Raw genomic sequence first — 14585 nt, forward strand, 5'->3', positions numbered from 1 at the left:
ATTCTTCCCAAATGCTCATGCAGTTTGAGATGTCTGGGCCATGTGCCTAACTCCATGCCGAGTCACACAGTTATCTGTCAGAGACATCTCAGGCCAGAAGCAGGACAGAGAGCTGCATTCCTGCACTGCCCCCCCGCCCCCCGCCCCCGGGCCACACTTCTTTGCACCTGTGCATTACTCATTCTGCATGCCATTCTCTCCATAATTACGAACAGAAATCCTTGTTCTCTTCAATGTCATTGTGTCCTTGGCATCCTGCTCAGGGTCTGGCAACTAGATCGGGTTCAGCAAAGGTTTGTTGAACAGAACAAAGCAGCAACCAGAATTTCTAAAATCAGGAGTTGAAGGCTGTATTACCGGCCTCTCTCTTGATATCTAATCTCTTTAACAGTCTTAGAGCTTGTGTTTCTGTAGCCCTGACTGTATTTATTTTTGAATTTATTTTGTACTGGGGTATAGCCAGGTAAGAATGTTGTGATAGTTTCAGGTGAACAGTAAAGGGACTCAGTCATACATATTTGTTGTTGTTTTTTAGTTGCTAAGTTGTGTTCGACTCTTTGTGACTCCATGGACTGTAGCCTGCCAGGCTCCCCTGTCTGTGGGGTTTCCCAGGCTAGAATACTGGAGTGGGTTGCCATTTCCTCCTCCTCCAGGGGGATCTTCCCCACCCAGGGATCTAACCGAGGTCTCCTGCATTGCAGGCTGATTCCTTACCGCTGAGCCACCGGGAAAGCCCCCAGCCACACATACACATGTATCCATTGTCCCACAAACTTCACTCCCATCCAGCGTAGCCCTGAATTTAAATCAAGTTCTTTTTAAAACTGTGTTAGCCATCGTGCTTGTTGTGAATGGATTCACTAACTTCCTTTACCATTCATGCCAGTCACTGGGAGTTTTAAATATGCTCCTTCTACCCGCCGTGGATGATTATTGTCTAGCTCCAGTGCTCTTGGCCTCTAATAAAACAATTGCTGCTTGTTATGTAGTAGTTAGTAACATTTCTGTTATAAAGTCTCCTGTGTGGTGGTTAATCTCTTACAGCATCTTGTACAATAAATGTTTATTGAATTGAATGTAATAAAATATAAACTAATACAGAAAAATCACTCAATAAGTATATAGATTTTGTTAACATTTAAGCCTTAAAAAAACTTGATAAAGTAGATAAATTGATTTTATTGAAACTAAGAAACAAGGGATTGATGAAATTTAATCTGGTGTGAGATTAAACTTTCTACTCCCGATGCCCTTATAACAGCTAAGTAACAGAACAAGCTCAAAGAGGAATATTGGGAAAGAAAAAGTTGAATTCAAAATGGGAAACATACTTAACTGATGTCATACCTTCTTGTGTTTTGAATGGGTAATTGTTAAGATGGTGGTATCCTATTATTTATGAGTTCTATCAGCAGCTCAGTTTTGTGAGTGGTTTACTTCAGGAAGACTTCAGCAGGAATATTTTAGTCACTAGGCAATTTGTTGTTATGGTCGCTTGCTACTTTTAAGGACAATGCTGAGCCAGGCTAGAAATTCTTGTAATAAAGCCAGTGTCAGAGAGAAGTAGAGGATTGACTTTCAGAAAACAAAGGCTGATCTTCTTATTTATAGAGTTGTCCAGACATTTAGAAAGTTAGACACCTGCAATTTTCTAAGGTTTCCTAGAAATTACGGAAAGATAACAGGTAGTTTTGGGAGAGGTAGGGCTAGTAATTAGGGATGGGAAAGTAGATTACTATGGCAAAGCAGCAATCTTTCCCTTTTAAAGAAATTTGTTCCTTGTTTTTTAATCATATTTCATGTATCTTGAATGCATTATTTTTTAAAAGGAGAATATTATTTTAAATCAACAATATTATTTTAAATCTCCTCCAAAAATGGAAAAACATTTTTAGAGGAAAAAATGTGACGGGCAAAACAAGTGACTCGCTCATTTGAGAGCTCTTGTAACTCTTCATTTGTCTTTCTGTTATTGTTATTGTTCAGTTGCTAAGTTGTGCCCAGCTTTTTGCAACCCCAAGGACTGCGGTTTGCCAGGCTCCCCCGTCCTTCACTCTCTCCTTGAGTTTGCTCAAACTCATGTCCATTGAGTCAGTGATGCCATCCAACCATCTCATTCTGTCACCCACTTCTCCTTTTGCCTTCAGTCTTTCCCAGCATTAGAATCCTTGCCAGTGAGTTGGCTCTTCACATCAAGTGGCCAAAGTATTGGAGCTTCAGCATCAGTCCTTCCAGTGAATATTCAGGGTTGATTTCCTTTAGGATTTACTAGTTTGATCTCCTTGCTGTCCAAGGGACTCTGAAGAATCTTCTCCAGCACCACAATTTGAAAGCATCAATTCTTAGGTGCTCAGCCTTTGTCATGGTCCAACTCTCACATCCATACATGACTACTGGAAGAGCCATAGCTTTGACTATACAAAGAACCTTTGTTGGCAAAGTGATATCTCTGTTTCTTTTATAGGCTGTCTAGGTTTGTCTTTCTGATAAATTCTCTATTAACCTCTTTGTTCATATTGTATTTCTCTTCATGGCACAATGTTAAAGTTGTTTTTAAAATACCATTATTTGACCAGTCCCTCTGCTGCTGCTGCTAAGTCGCTTCAGTCGTGTCCGACTCTGTGCGACCCCATAGACGGCAGCCCACCATCAACTGGGCACTATATGCATCATTACAACTCCCAGTCCTTGGAACAACCCTTGAAATTAGTTCTTGTTATTTTATTTTATTTTTTGTAACTCAGAAAACTGCTGATCTGTCAGAGAGATTTTAAGTAACTTGCCCAGGGTCATGCTAGGAAGTGGTAGAGCTCACATTCAAACCCAGGCCTCCCTAGCTCCAAGTGTTTTCTTCTTGCACTGCTCAGATTCTGCTCTTTCCAGTCTGTTTCCTCTCTGGCAGGATGACTGGGGGAAGAAGTAGTTATAGATTGGAGAGACCAGTACATTTGCACCAGAGAGATGTGCAGTCTGTACCTAACTATATATGAAAATTACACCTTGAGAGAGAGAGGAAAAAAAAAATGCCTTTTTAAGAAACAGCAAAACTTACTCCTAAAGGAAACCACACTGAGCTAAAAACTATAAAAACTGACTTCCAGACCCTATTGTTCCATCACCTGCCTGATGCTCAGCTTGCATCTGGGCCTCAGTTTCTTTACTTGTAAAACAGTGAGACCTCTTCCAAATCCTGAGGGTCTTCTAACAGCTCATTTCTGTAATCACTAACATGTTCATAGGATGATAATCATTTAAAATCTTGCTGAATTTAAATAGTGCCTGAAATGCATCCTTGTGTGCATTTGTTTATGTATCTGTACCCCATAATTAGACCGTCAGTCCCTTGAGGACTGAAAATGCAGCTTACTGGTATTTTGCATAGCACAGTGTCTAGAAATAACATCCTCCCCAAAATTAATGTACGAGTCATGAAATGTGCTCTAGGAGACTTGTGTTCAGTTGCTTTTTAGTAGTTTATTAGTAACCACAGTTTTACCATCTTATAGTTTTTTGGTTATGTACTCATCATGTAACATTATTTTAGAAAATGTAAATAGTTATTAAGGTGAAATTCATATAATATTAACATGAACTATTAGATAAAATTAACTTTTAATTCATTTGCATTTAGTGCATTTGCGGTGTTGGGCATTCACTTCTTTCTAGTTCTAAAACATTTTCATCACCCCAAAAGGAAATGCTTCCATCTTTTACGCAGTTAATATCCCAAATCATTCCCACTGCTCAGCCATCAGAAATTACAGATCTGAGTTTCATCTCGGATTTATTTATTCTGGGTATTTTATGTACGTGGAATCGCACAGTGTGTGACCTTTTGTCTGGCTTCTTTTACTTAGTTTAATATTTTCAACCTTCTAGCATCTGTCAGTACTTCATGCCTTTTGATGGCTGAGTAATATTCCCCTGTGAGTATTATATCAGATTGTATTTACCCATTTTTCCCAAATGGACATTTTGGCTGTTTGTACCATTCGACTGTTGTGAATAGTGCTGTTGTAAGCATGTGTGTGTGTATTTGTTTGAGTCCCAGTTTTCCATCCTTCTGGGTATATTTTTCCTAGAAATCATATTGGTGGGCCATATAGTACTTTTCTGTTTAGCTTTTTGAGGAAGAGCCAAACTGATTCCCACAGCAGCTGTGCCATTTTACACGGCTACCAGCGGTTGTACAAGGGTTCCAGTTTTTCCACATCCACACCAACACTTATTTTCCATTTTTATGAGAATAGCTGTTGCAGGAGTTTGAAGCGGTGCCTCATTGTGGTTTTGTTTCCCTAATGACTAATGAGGTGGTGAGCATCTTCTCATATTTGTTGGCTCTGTGTCTTCTTTGGTAAAATGACTGTTTAAGCCCTTTACCCATTTTAAAAACTGGGTTGTCTTTTTGTTGAGTTGTGAGAATTATTTATATATTTGGGATACTAGTTCCTTACTAGATACAGAATTTGTAAGTATGTTTTGCCTGTCTTATAGGTTGTCTTTTCACTTTGTTACTAATGTCCTTTGCGTGAGGTTTTTAGTTATTATGAAGTCCTTTTTATTGTTTTTTCTTGTGTCGCTTGTAGTTTTGGTGTCACATCTAAGAATCTGTTGCCAAATGTAACATTATGAAAATATAGCCATGTTTTATTCTAAGGGTTTATGGTTTTAGCTTTTATATTTAGGTCTAACTTTTGTATATGATATCAGGTAGGAGTCCAAGTTGATTCTTTTTAGTCTGTTTGAGGCCTCTTGCAGTTTCATATGAACTTAAGGATTTGCTTTTCCATGTCTGCCAAAAAGACTTGGAATTTTGATAGAGATTACATTGACTTGGCTTCCCTTGTAGCTGAGCTGGTAAAGAATCTACCTGCAATGCTTGAGACCCTGGTTCTATTCCTGGGTTGGGAAGATGCCCTGGAGAAGGGATAGGCTACCCACTCCAGTATTCTTGGGCTTCCCTTGTCGTTCACAGCTAGTACAGAATCCGCCTGCAATGCTGGAGACCTGGGTTTGATCCCTGGATTGGGAAGATCCTCCGGAGAAGGGATTGACTTTGTAGATCACTTTGACTTAGTAGATCACTTTGAACTGTGTTGCCATCTTAATAATACTGTCTTCCATTCCGTGTCTTTGTTTAGGTGTTCTTGGGTTCCACTTCTGTAGGTCTTCTTTACTTTCTTTCAGCAGTGTTTTGTAATTTAGGTACAGAAGGCTTTCACCTCTTTGTTTAAATTTATTCTTAGGTATTTTATTCTTTTGGATATTGCTGTAAATAGAATTATGTTCTTAATTTCCTTTTCAGATTGTTCATTTCTGGTGCATAGAAACATAATTGATTTGTGTGTTGGTCTTGTACCCTGTAAATTTATTGAACTCTTTTTTAAAATCTAAGAGTGTTATGTCTATGGAATCTTTGGGACTTTCTATATATAGGTAATGTTATCTGCGAACATGGTTTTACTTCTTCCTTTCCAGTTTGGATGCTTTTTCTTTTTCTCCCAGTTGTTCTAGCTAGGACTTCTGGTTACAGTGTTGATAGTGATGTTGAAGGTGGGCATCCTTCTCTTGTTCCTGATGTTAGGGTAAAAGCTTTAGTTTTTTAACCATTGAGTGTGATGTTTGCTGTGTATGCTTGTTGTCTTTTAACCAACTTGAGAACTTGTTAGAAACTCTAACTCTTAGGATCCACCCCGTATCTTCTGATTCTGAAACTACAGGAAGTGGAATTTAGTCATCTGGGTTTTCAGAAACCCTCTGGATGATTTTGATGTGTACTAAAGTCTAAGAACCACTGCACTAGAGTTTAAGCTTAGGTTAGGACCTGTGTTTTATCTTTGTATTCCTTTTAGTCCTCTTTGGGATTAATTAGTGTTGAATAACTTCAACAACAACAACAATGTCCCCAAAGTGCCTACATAATCTGTTGACTTGTCTGCATGTCTCAAATCACCATAAGTAACTGGAGATTCATTATTAGACAATCACAAGATTCACCAGAAGACCTCACATTTTGTATTTAGTCTTAGGCCCATGCATGGCAAACAGCACAAGTGTACTTCTATTTAGGCTGTTTGTCTTGGTAATTGCTTTCACCATAATTATCTGGTTACCTACTAGCTGTGGTCTTATCCTTATGACTACTTCAGCCAGCAGGAAATTCTCTTTTGGCTATTTGGAAAGATCTGGAGGCTTTTGTTTTTGTTTTCAATAGGGTGTATTGAATTTCATCACATCCCGGTTTTGCCCGTTTTATTTTTCTCCTTAGTTTCCCTTCATCTTGCTGTGCTGTGCCCTCAGTCCTCTTATATCCTTTTCCCCTCTTTCATTCTTCTTGAACAAGATAATATTTAAGTTAATAAGCTAAGAATGTAATCTAGTGGTACTAATGGCTATTGTTGAAACTAGCCATTTGGACACACAGGTACCAGTTTATATACAAATACAGGAATAACATTCTATTTATTCACTAGTTGTTACCTACTGGTGAATATTCAGCTCATAAAAATACAATACATTTTCAAAATGGCAAAATTGTGGTATAATTATTTATAGCTGGTCTATTTCTGAGACTGGTTTAATGATAACTGATACCCTGGATTCCCATTTTCCACCACTTCTAGGTGTCTGAACCTCATTTGCACATCCTCCTCCAGTCAAGAGTCAATCTAGTTAACTCTTCTCTCAGGACAGGTGAATATTCTGAGTATATTAATAGTATCAGAGCCAGGAGTACCTCCTTATGGGAGCTGTGTGGGATCACCAGTAGCAGGGAAGAAACACGAAGTGAAGTAGAATGGGCTTACAGCCTTGGTGGGGGCATAGCTCCATGAGCTATGTGTGGCCCCAAAAATACATTGCTGGACTTCCCTTCAGTCTCTTTGATATGAGAATAAAGTTGTAGGATCATTGCATGAATTACTACTGGTTGAATAATTAAGCCACTCTCCGACCTTTCTTGTTCACAGTTGTTATAAGTAAATGAAAAATCAATTCACTAACAAATGCTAACAGACTTTTAAGATGTCAGACCATGTACATGAATATTGCAGTTAAAGTTTTTAATGACTATAAATGGATCATAGTTCTTATTCGCGTGTCACATCTTGTTCAATGAAAAAAGCTGAGGTGGGGGTGGGGAGGGCAGGTCTTGACTCTTGAAGTCACAGCCTAAAAGCTGAAATTGATCAAATTTCCCAAGACATTTTTTCATGGAATTACTTGACTTTTAGCTAACATTCTAATTCCAGTTCTAGAAATTGTACATGTGACATCTTTTATCTGTCTGTGGAATTCATATGGCCTCTAGGTGAGCTTCTTAATTAGTTTCTCAAAAAAAAAAAAAAAAAAGTATTTTGGAGATGTATGTTTGGATTCAAATTATTTCATCTGTGTGTATGTATATTTGTGTAGACCTACCTTTATGTACCAAGAATGTTTAAATAAAGAGGGTTTGAGCTATCTTAAGTGATTAAAATTTTTTTCTCAAGTTTAATAGATCAATGATTTCCCAATACAGTCAAAGAGGAAATTTGGGGAGACTGTGTGGCTTTTCTCCCTGCCTCACATATCCTGTGTTGGTGGTTTGAATAAGAAGAGAACCATTTTCCACTGTATTCTCATAGCTATATCCTTTAAATCTTGTGTCATGAGATCACCAATTAAAAAATCAAAAGGTATCTAGTAATTCTAAAAGTTTAGGAAGAGAAGTTTATGTTTTAATTAGGGACGAATTATAATAGTATAAGGGAGCTCTCAAACACAAACTGTTGAGCAGAAGCACTTAAACTCACTGATTGGGAGATAAGTATTTAGGAAGACAGTGACTTTTCTCATACCACCACTGTGCAAAGGGATTTTATTTTGAAACTCCTGAATGCCTGAGGGTGCAATGGTTTATTTCAGAAAGGAGTGAAATCTTAAGGTTCCAAGGCAGAGCTGAGTTTCAGAAACCATTACTGTATATTTCGCAATGCTTTTTGAAAGGGTTTTGATGGCAGTGACAAGAGGAAGGGGAAACAAGCATGGTAAAGTCATTTGGCTACTTTTGAAATCAAGGCCAGGAAGAAAACATTTTCTGGCTGTAAATCACTGACTTGTCCTACATTCTTTAAAGCATTTTATACAAATGACTTTAACAGTTTTAGGGGTCTTGCCTGGGGTTAAGAGACTGTTTGTCTGGTATACAATTTGGTGATTAAAAAGTAGTACTTTATTGAGGTGGTAGCATTTCTGTTCACACTCCATACTGTCAACTATTTGGTATTTATCTGATGAGGAAGTTTTTGCTGTTAAGTCAGTGTCGTACAGAGTATATGCGTGTTGATTTTATGTGTTGCACGGACATGCATCTAAAAAAAAAATAGTGCTTAAAATGTAACTGTAATTAAAGAACAGGAGAAAACAAAAAGCTATAAATAAAAGAAGTTGTAAAGATTGCTAACATTTTGCCGTGCACTGCCCTAAGTGCTTTTGCATGAATTCAGTCAGTTCAGTTCAGTCGCTCAGTCGTGTCCAACTCTTTGCGACCCCGTGAACCGCAGCACGCCAGGCCTCCCTGTCCATCACCAACTCCCGGAGTTCACTCAGACTCAAGTCCATCAAGTCGGTGATGCCATCCAGCCATCTCATCCTCTGTCATCCCCTTCTCTGCCTGCCCTCAATCTTCCCCCTCATCAGGGTCTTTTCCAATGAGTCAGCTCTTCGCATCAGGTGGACAAAGTATTGGAGTTTCAGCTTCAACATCAGTCCTTCCAATGAACACTCAGGACTGATCTCCTTTAGGGTTTAACCTTTAAACCCAGTCCTGTGAGGTTAGAAATTGTGGTGGCTCAGACGGTAAAGAATCTGCCTATAATGCAGGAGACCCGGGTTCAATTCCTGGGTCAGGAAGTTCCCCTGCAGAAGGAAATGGCAACCCACTCCACTATTCTTGCCTGGAGAATTCCATGGACAGAGAAGGCTGGTGGACTACAGTCCATGGGGTCACAAAGAGTTGGACACGACTGAGCGGCTAACACTTGATAAGTGAGGCTAAGAGAGGCTAAGTGAATTGTTCAAGGTTACAAAACCAGTGTGAATAGTGAGCTGGTAAATGAAACTAGACAGAGGGTGTGCTTGTAATGCCTGCTTATAGATCTGAGTTCACTGACCCTTGGATTTCAAGGATAGTACTCAGGCTAAGGGTAAAACAGTCGTTTATGATTTTTTTAAGTGAATCAGTTAAAATAAAAATATATAGTAAATACCTAAATGTCTTAATGGCTATGGCAAAAATGCTAAAGCTGATAAGAAGGATGAATTTGGAAAGTGTCTTCGGTGATAGGTGAATGTATTCGATTGATTCATACTTAAAAATACCTTGGGGTCATGGAATTATCCTTTCTTACGCCATTGTCATCCTTTGCTTTAACTGATTACCAGTGTGTGACAGTGTAAGAGACTGCTGTGCTATTTTGTACATATTTAGATTATCAGATAGATGGTTCAGAGCTTTGGCACGTTGTACGTGAAGTTTCAGTGACTCTAGTCATATGGAATGTTACATGAATATTGCAATCTTTTCTGCCCTTCTTCTTTGTATTTTTCCTATATGTGCAGACCTTTCGATGGGCACCCTGACATCCCTGTTCCTCCACGCTTTTCCTGAGAAGTAGTTCTAACAGTGGACTGTACAGTGAGGTGAAAGGTGTATTGTACTTATATGTAAATACAGCACTGGGTGGCAGGGTCTGTCTGCTTCTGCCAAGAAAAGCGTTGTATTTTTCTTTGTTTTTGTTACAGCAGGGCAATTTTCATTGCCAGCGGCACAATACACATTAGGGGAAAGCAAATAAACAATACAGGGCATTTGGAGCCAGGAAGTCACATCTCAGACTCGAAACACGGCTTTGGATTGACGTTTGGGATGTGGGTTGCTAAATAGGGGAGCCACCTATCAAACTGAAAGCCTGTAACCTGAGGTCGCACTCTTCCAGGGAAACTATTTAGTCACAGAATCTTTGGAAGGGTGTCAGAAATTGATTTTGATGTTATGACAGTTAGTTTCCTTGTAATTAAATATTTAACTCAAACTATGTCTTAGGTAATTGATGATTGCTTTGCCTTTGATTGTTTGCCTTAGACATGCCATTAACATTTGTTGAATTTAATATTTTGAAAACTAACCTTTTGTTAATTGAATGCTTTACTCTGAAATAATCCAATTAGATTTTGTATGAGTATTCCTAGTAGTAGTAGTGCCTAGTTTTAAACATGGTCTATTTTTACCCCCTTCCTTATCAGAGATATGTCAAATTCAGTGGGTTTGGAGTATTTTAAAGGTTTCTTCTATGTCAAATTAATGTTGTGATACAGTAGCTTATTGAAAACAATAATCAAAATAAAAATTTTAAACCCAAAGCTTTTTTAAAGCAGAAGAGGTAAACTCAGTTAAAAATTTACTTGCTTAAGCATGTATTAATAGTACATTCTTTTAAAGGCAAAAAAGGAAATTTTTTGCCCCACTTTGTTAGAATACTCTTATCTGCACAGCTTTAGTTTAGGAATTTGAGGCTTTGGGAATCATTAAATCTTTATAAAGATATTCATAGTGGTTTTCCTCCTTCCCAGCCCCTTGACTTATGCAACTGGAGAATTCCTTTTCATCCATTTCAGATCTAAGGCACGAGATACCAACTATTGAAGAGAAAATAGTCAAAATAATTCTCTTCAGTTTTGATAATATTTAAACATACCAGAGATTGTTTTGAATAATGTATATTTCTTCAGCTGTTAATATGTTACTCCTCCCTCTTTTAGGACCTGCTGAAGTTCCCATGATGTCACCCAATGGATCCATTCCTCCCATCCATGTGCCTCCAGGTTATATTTCACAGGTAAACCATTTAATAGACTTCTGTACTCACTGCTGGCCCTGTCACTTCAAAAGAATACATGGCTTCAAAAACTCATCCCGGGATTAATTTAGTTAGGATACTGCTAGAGTTGTGGGATGTTTTTGTTTTTGTTTGTTTGGGCTTTATATTTTTGTGTGTCTGCACTTGGGCACCACAAGGCCCTTCTTGATTCTTGCTGCTTGACTTGCCAGAAAGTCAGTTGGAGGCAAACACAGTAGGGTTAGGAGGCCTCCTTCCATCGAGGTGGGTTTCACCCTCAACCATCTGATGGTGGTTTCTTCATAAAGTCTACTGCCTAGAGACTTCCTTCCACTGTACCATGATTTGCTAGTTGTGGCGGAAGTATAGATTGAATTAGCAAAAATATTAAAGGAGACATAGTTAACTTCAACAGAGTCCGTGCTCTGTTCTGGTGTCCTAATTTCTCTGTAATGTGGCACAACTTGGTCTTGGTGAATTACGAATATAATGTGAGAACGTGGCTGTTTGTACTTAAATTTCTCTGAAATTGGGTTATTTAAGTTAAAAAAAAAAGAACAGTAGTTTAAAAAGAAGTGGCAATTTCAGAGGTATGTTGGAAGGATTTTTTAAAAAAGATAAAGTTATACCTCTATACCTGGATAAGGTTTAAGGTCTTCAGGCTGCCTGGAACATAGACGTCTAGGTATAGTTGAGTTTTTGTCCTCTCTCCTTGGACAATACGAACTCCTCTCTGCACTACTTCCTCCCCTGAATAGCTAACTAACCAGGTCTCTCCACTTTTTATCTTTGTTTGTTTGTTTTTTTTTTTCTGATTATGAAGGCATCTTATATTCATTGGCAAAATCTCTGAAAAGACAGAGAAGCGTATAAAAAAATATAAGTTTACCAACCACAGAAGACAATAATCTTTATGTTAACATTTTTTGGATTATAGTCTTCCAGATTTTTTTCTTTCTTTCTCTGTCTGCTTTTAAAGTTGATAAAAAATGTGTAATTTTCAGTTTTAATGATTTTGCTAGGGTGAAAAAATTGGCAGCTACATAGGAAAATTGCTGAAGTTCAGGCAGGAATCAAAGAAGATTTATCCTTCTCTGATGTAAAAATTCACCCTTTTCTTCACTTTCTAAGCCATAGTTTAGCCACTATAATTTCATTTTTTCCATCCCTACTTTTTTTATACAAGCCAATTTTACATCTGTTTTTTTTTTTTTTTTTTTTTGAGTAGGCAGAATATTGGCCTGTCTTTGCTCTGTTCCAAATAAATGGCTTGTTTTACACAAGTCTTTGTAAATAAGGACCACTGAAAGGAGAAAAGGGTGCAGAGCAGGCCCTTGCACCGGGACCCAGGATGATGGATCACATTCACGTCACCAGTCAATTAACAGAAAAGAACAAGGAATGTAGAATTCTATTATGTCTCCCACTCATTTATTTTGAGGAAGTGTTTCATTCCTGTGAAACAGAGTACAGTTCTCACCATTGTGATGGTTGAAATAACACCTCCTTTTATGCTAAAGACCCATTTAAGGAACACCAGTTAAAAATTCTAGTGGAGGGAAGCTGTAATGTGCTTTTTCTTGCTAGTGGTGTTGCTGTGATTTTACTAACTGACAAACATTTATTAGGTTTCATAGGGAAAATAGAGAATTTTAGACCATGGTGTATTTCTGATTCTGAAAAACTTTGATAGAAAATGTAAGTAGAAAGAGGAAAAGCAGAGCTATAAACTTACTTTCATAAAACTGATGATGGAAGTATAGTGAGACACTTTCTCAATTTAGAATTATGGCAGTGTATGCTCAGACATATTGGATGAATAGTAAAAATGGAATAATTTGGATTCTGAATTGAAAAAGAGCAAGAATACTTCAATATAAAATAAAAATTTTAAAGAAAGTTGATGGAAATATTCAAAAAAAAAGAAAAAAGCACAAGAAACAGCCTGTAAGGCATGTGTTCAGTTTCATTTAGATTGGGCTTTCTGATCAGAAGACGGGCCCAGAGTTAAGTGATCCTCCGTGGTAAGCATTATAATGTTAATAATATCAGACAGTGAAGTGTCTAAGTAAAAGAAATCATTATGGTGAAGAAAACTGAGAGCCTGAAGCACAAAGAAGATATACAGCATCTTCTTTAAGGCTGACCATATACAGACTTCAAAGAAATGAAGAGGGTTGGAGCCAAGTATAAAACATCTTCGACTTGTCAAGAAGCAGAATGTCTTTTTGTTATTCAGTTGTGAGGAGAAAGCATCACTTAAAAAAAAAAAAAAAAAAAAATCCCCCTCCTGGCTAGACATACGTAAGAATGCCCGATACTAGTCTGTCACTATCCAGTCCAATTTTACTTCTTAAGCCCACAGTCCTTTTCCTCAATTATATGTGGCTTTCTTGTTCGGATCTAGAGTTGGATGTACCTTGCATAGAAGTAAAATTAAAGCTCTTTGGTTTATGAATTCTTCATGTTCAACACTGCCCTCCTTTTGAGAATCGCCTTTACCTGTTGTCCCGTATTGCTACAGCCTTAAACTTCTGTCCCCTAGCCTTTTCTCAACTACATACTTTTGTGCCCACTGTTTCTCTCTTCTTCAAGAACTCAAGAGCCCTTCTTTGTCTGACAGTTCAGTCATTCTTCTGTTCAAATGCCCCTCCTCATTGTGACCCTTTTAGAACCTCCAACACAGAGATGGTGGTTTTATTTTTTCAGCATCTTTGGTACTTTCTCCGCATCTCTGTTATGAAACACAATACATTTTATAACCATCCCCAAGAATCTTGGTGCCTCATTGGGATTATATCTGAGAATCTAGAGTTCTGCCTGGTATGTAGTAGGTACCTGATAAGTGCTTTTAAATGTAAGTGATTGGCCAAGCTGAAATAAAGTAAATATAGGTTAGAGTAGAGTAATAAAACACCTGATAGCTGGGAAATTGACAAGCTCATAGTGATGTTTACCTACAAGGAACGAACAGCTCTGAATGTGGACTTAAGAGAGAGGAATGCAAAGATAATTTGGTAGAGGAAGAAATAGTGTCCTTAACAACAGCATGGGGACAACTGGTTATCCAAATGCAAAAAAATGAATTTGGACCTCTACCTCACATCATATACAAAAATTAACTCAAAATGGATTATGGATATAAGTGTAATAGCTAAAAGTACATAGCTCTAGGAGTAAAATTTTATAACCTTGGAGTAGGCAATGGATTCTTAGATACGACACCAAAAGCACAATAGATAAATTTGACTTCATCTAGATTAAGACTTTTTATGCTTTCAGGGTCTCTGTCAATAAAATGAAAAGAGAGCTCATAAATTGGGAGAAAATATATGCAAATCATATATTTTAGAAGAGACATGTAAACTACCGCACAATTGCGCTCATCTCACACGCTAGTAAAGTAATGCTCAAAATTCTCCAAGCCAGGCTTCAGCAATATGTGAACCGTGAACTTCCTGATGTTCAAGCTGGTTTTAGAAAAGGTAGAGGAACCAGATATCAAATTGCCAACATCTGCTGGATCATGGAAAAAGCAAGAAAGTTCCAGAAAAACATCTATTTCTGCTTTATTGACTATGCCAAAACCTTTGACTGTGTGGATCACAATAAACTGGAAAATTCTGAAAGAGATGGGAATACCAGACCACGTGACCTGCCTCTTGAGAAATTTGTATGCAGGTCAGGAAGCAACAGTTAGAACTGGAC

The 14585-nt window shown here is 37.9% G+C and overlaps 1 protein-coding gene across 5 annotated transcripts in view; it reads left to right on the forward strand.

The window, feature by feature from the left end:
- Positions 1-14585, forward strand: part of FNDC3B (fibronectin type III domain containing 3B) — a 359396-nt gene that overhangs the window by 174808 nt on the left and 170003 nt on the right. For all 5 annotated transcript variants that reach the window (XM_010835255.1, XM_010835260.1, XM_010835258.1 and 2 more), the window contains one exon: positions 10801-10877. In XM_010835255.1, coding sequence (XP_010833557.1) covers positions 10801-10877 — 77 coding nt within the window. The remainder of the gene's footprint in view (positions 1-10800; positions 10878-14585) is intronic.

This window comes from Bison bison, unplaced genomic scaffold, assembly GCF_000754665.1.
Source record: "Bison bison bison isolate TAMUID 2011002044 unplaced genomic scaffold, Bison_UMD1.0 scf7180017864040, whole genome shotgun sequence".
NCBI classification, from domain to species: domain Eukaryota; kingdom Metazoa; phylum Chordata; class Mammalia; order Artiodactyla; family Bovidae; genus Bison; species Bison bison.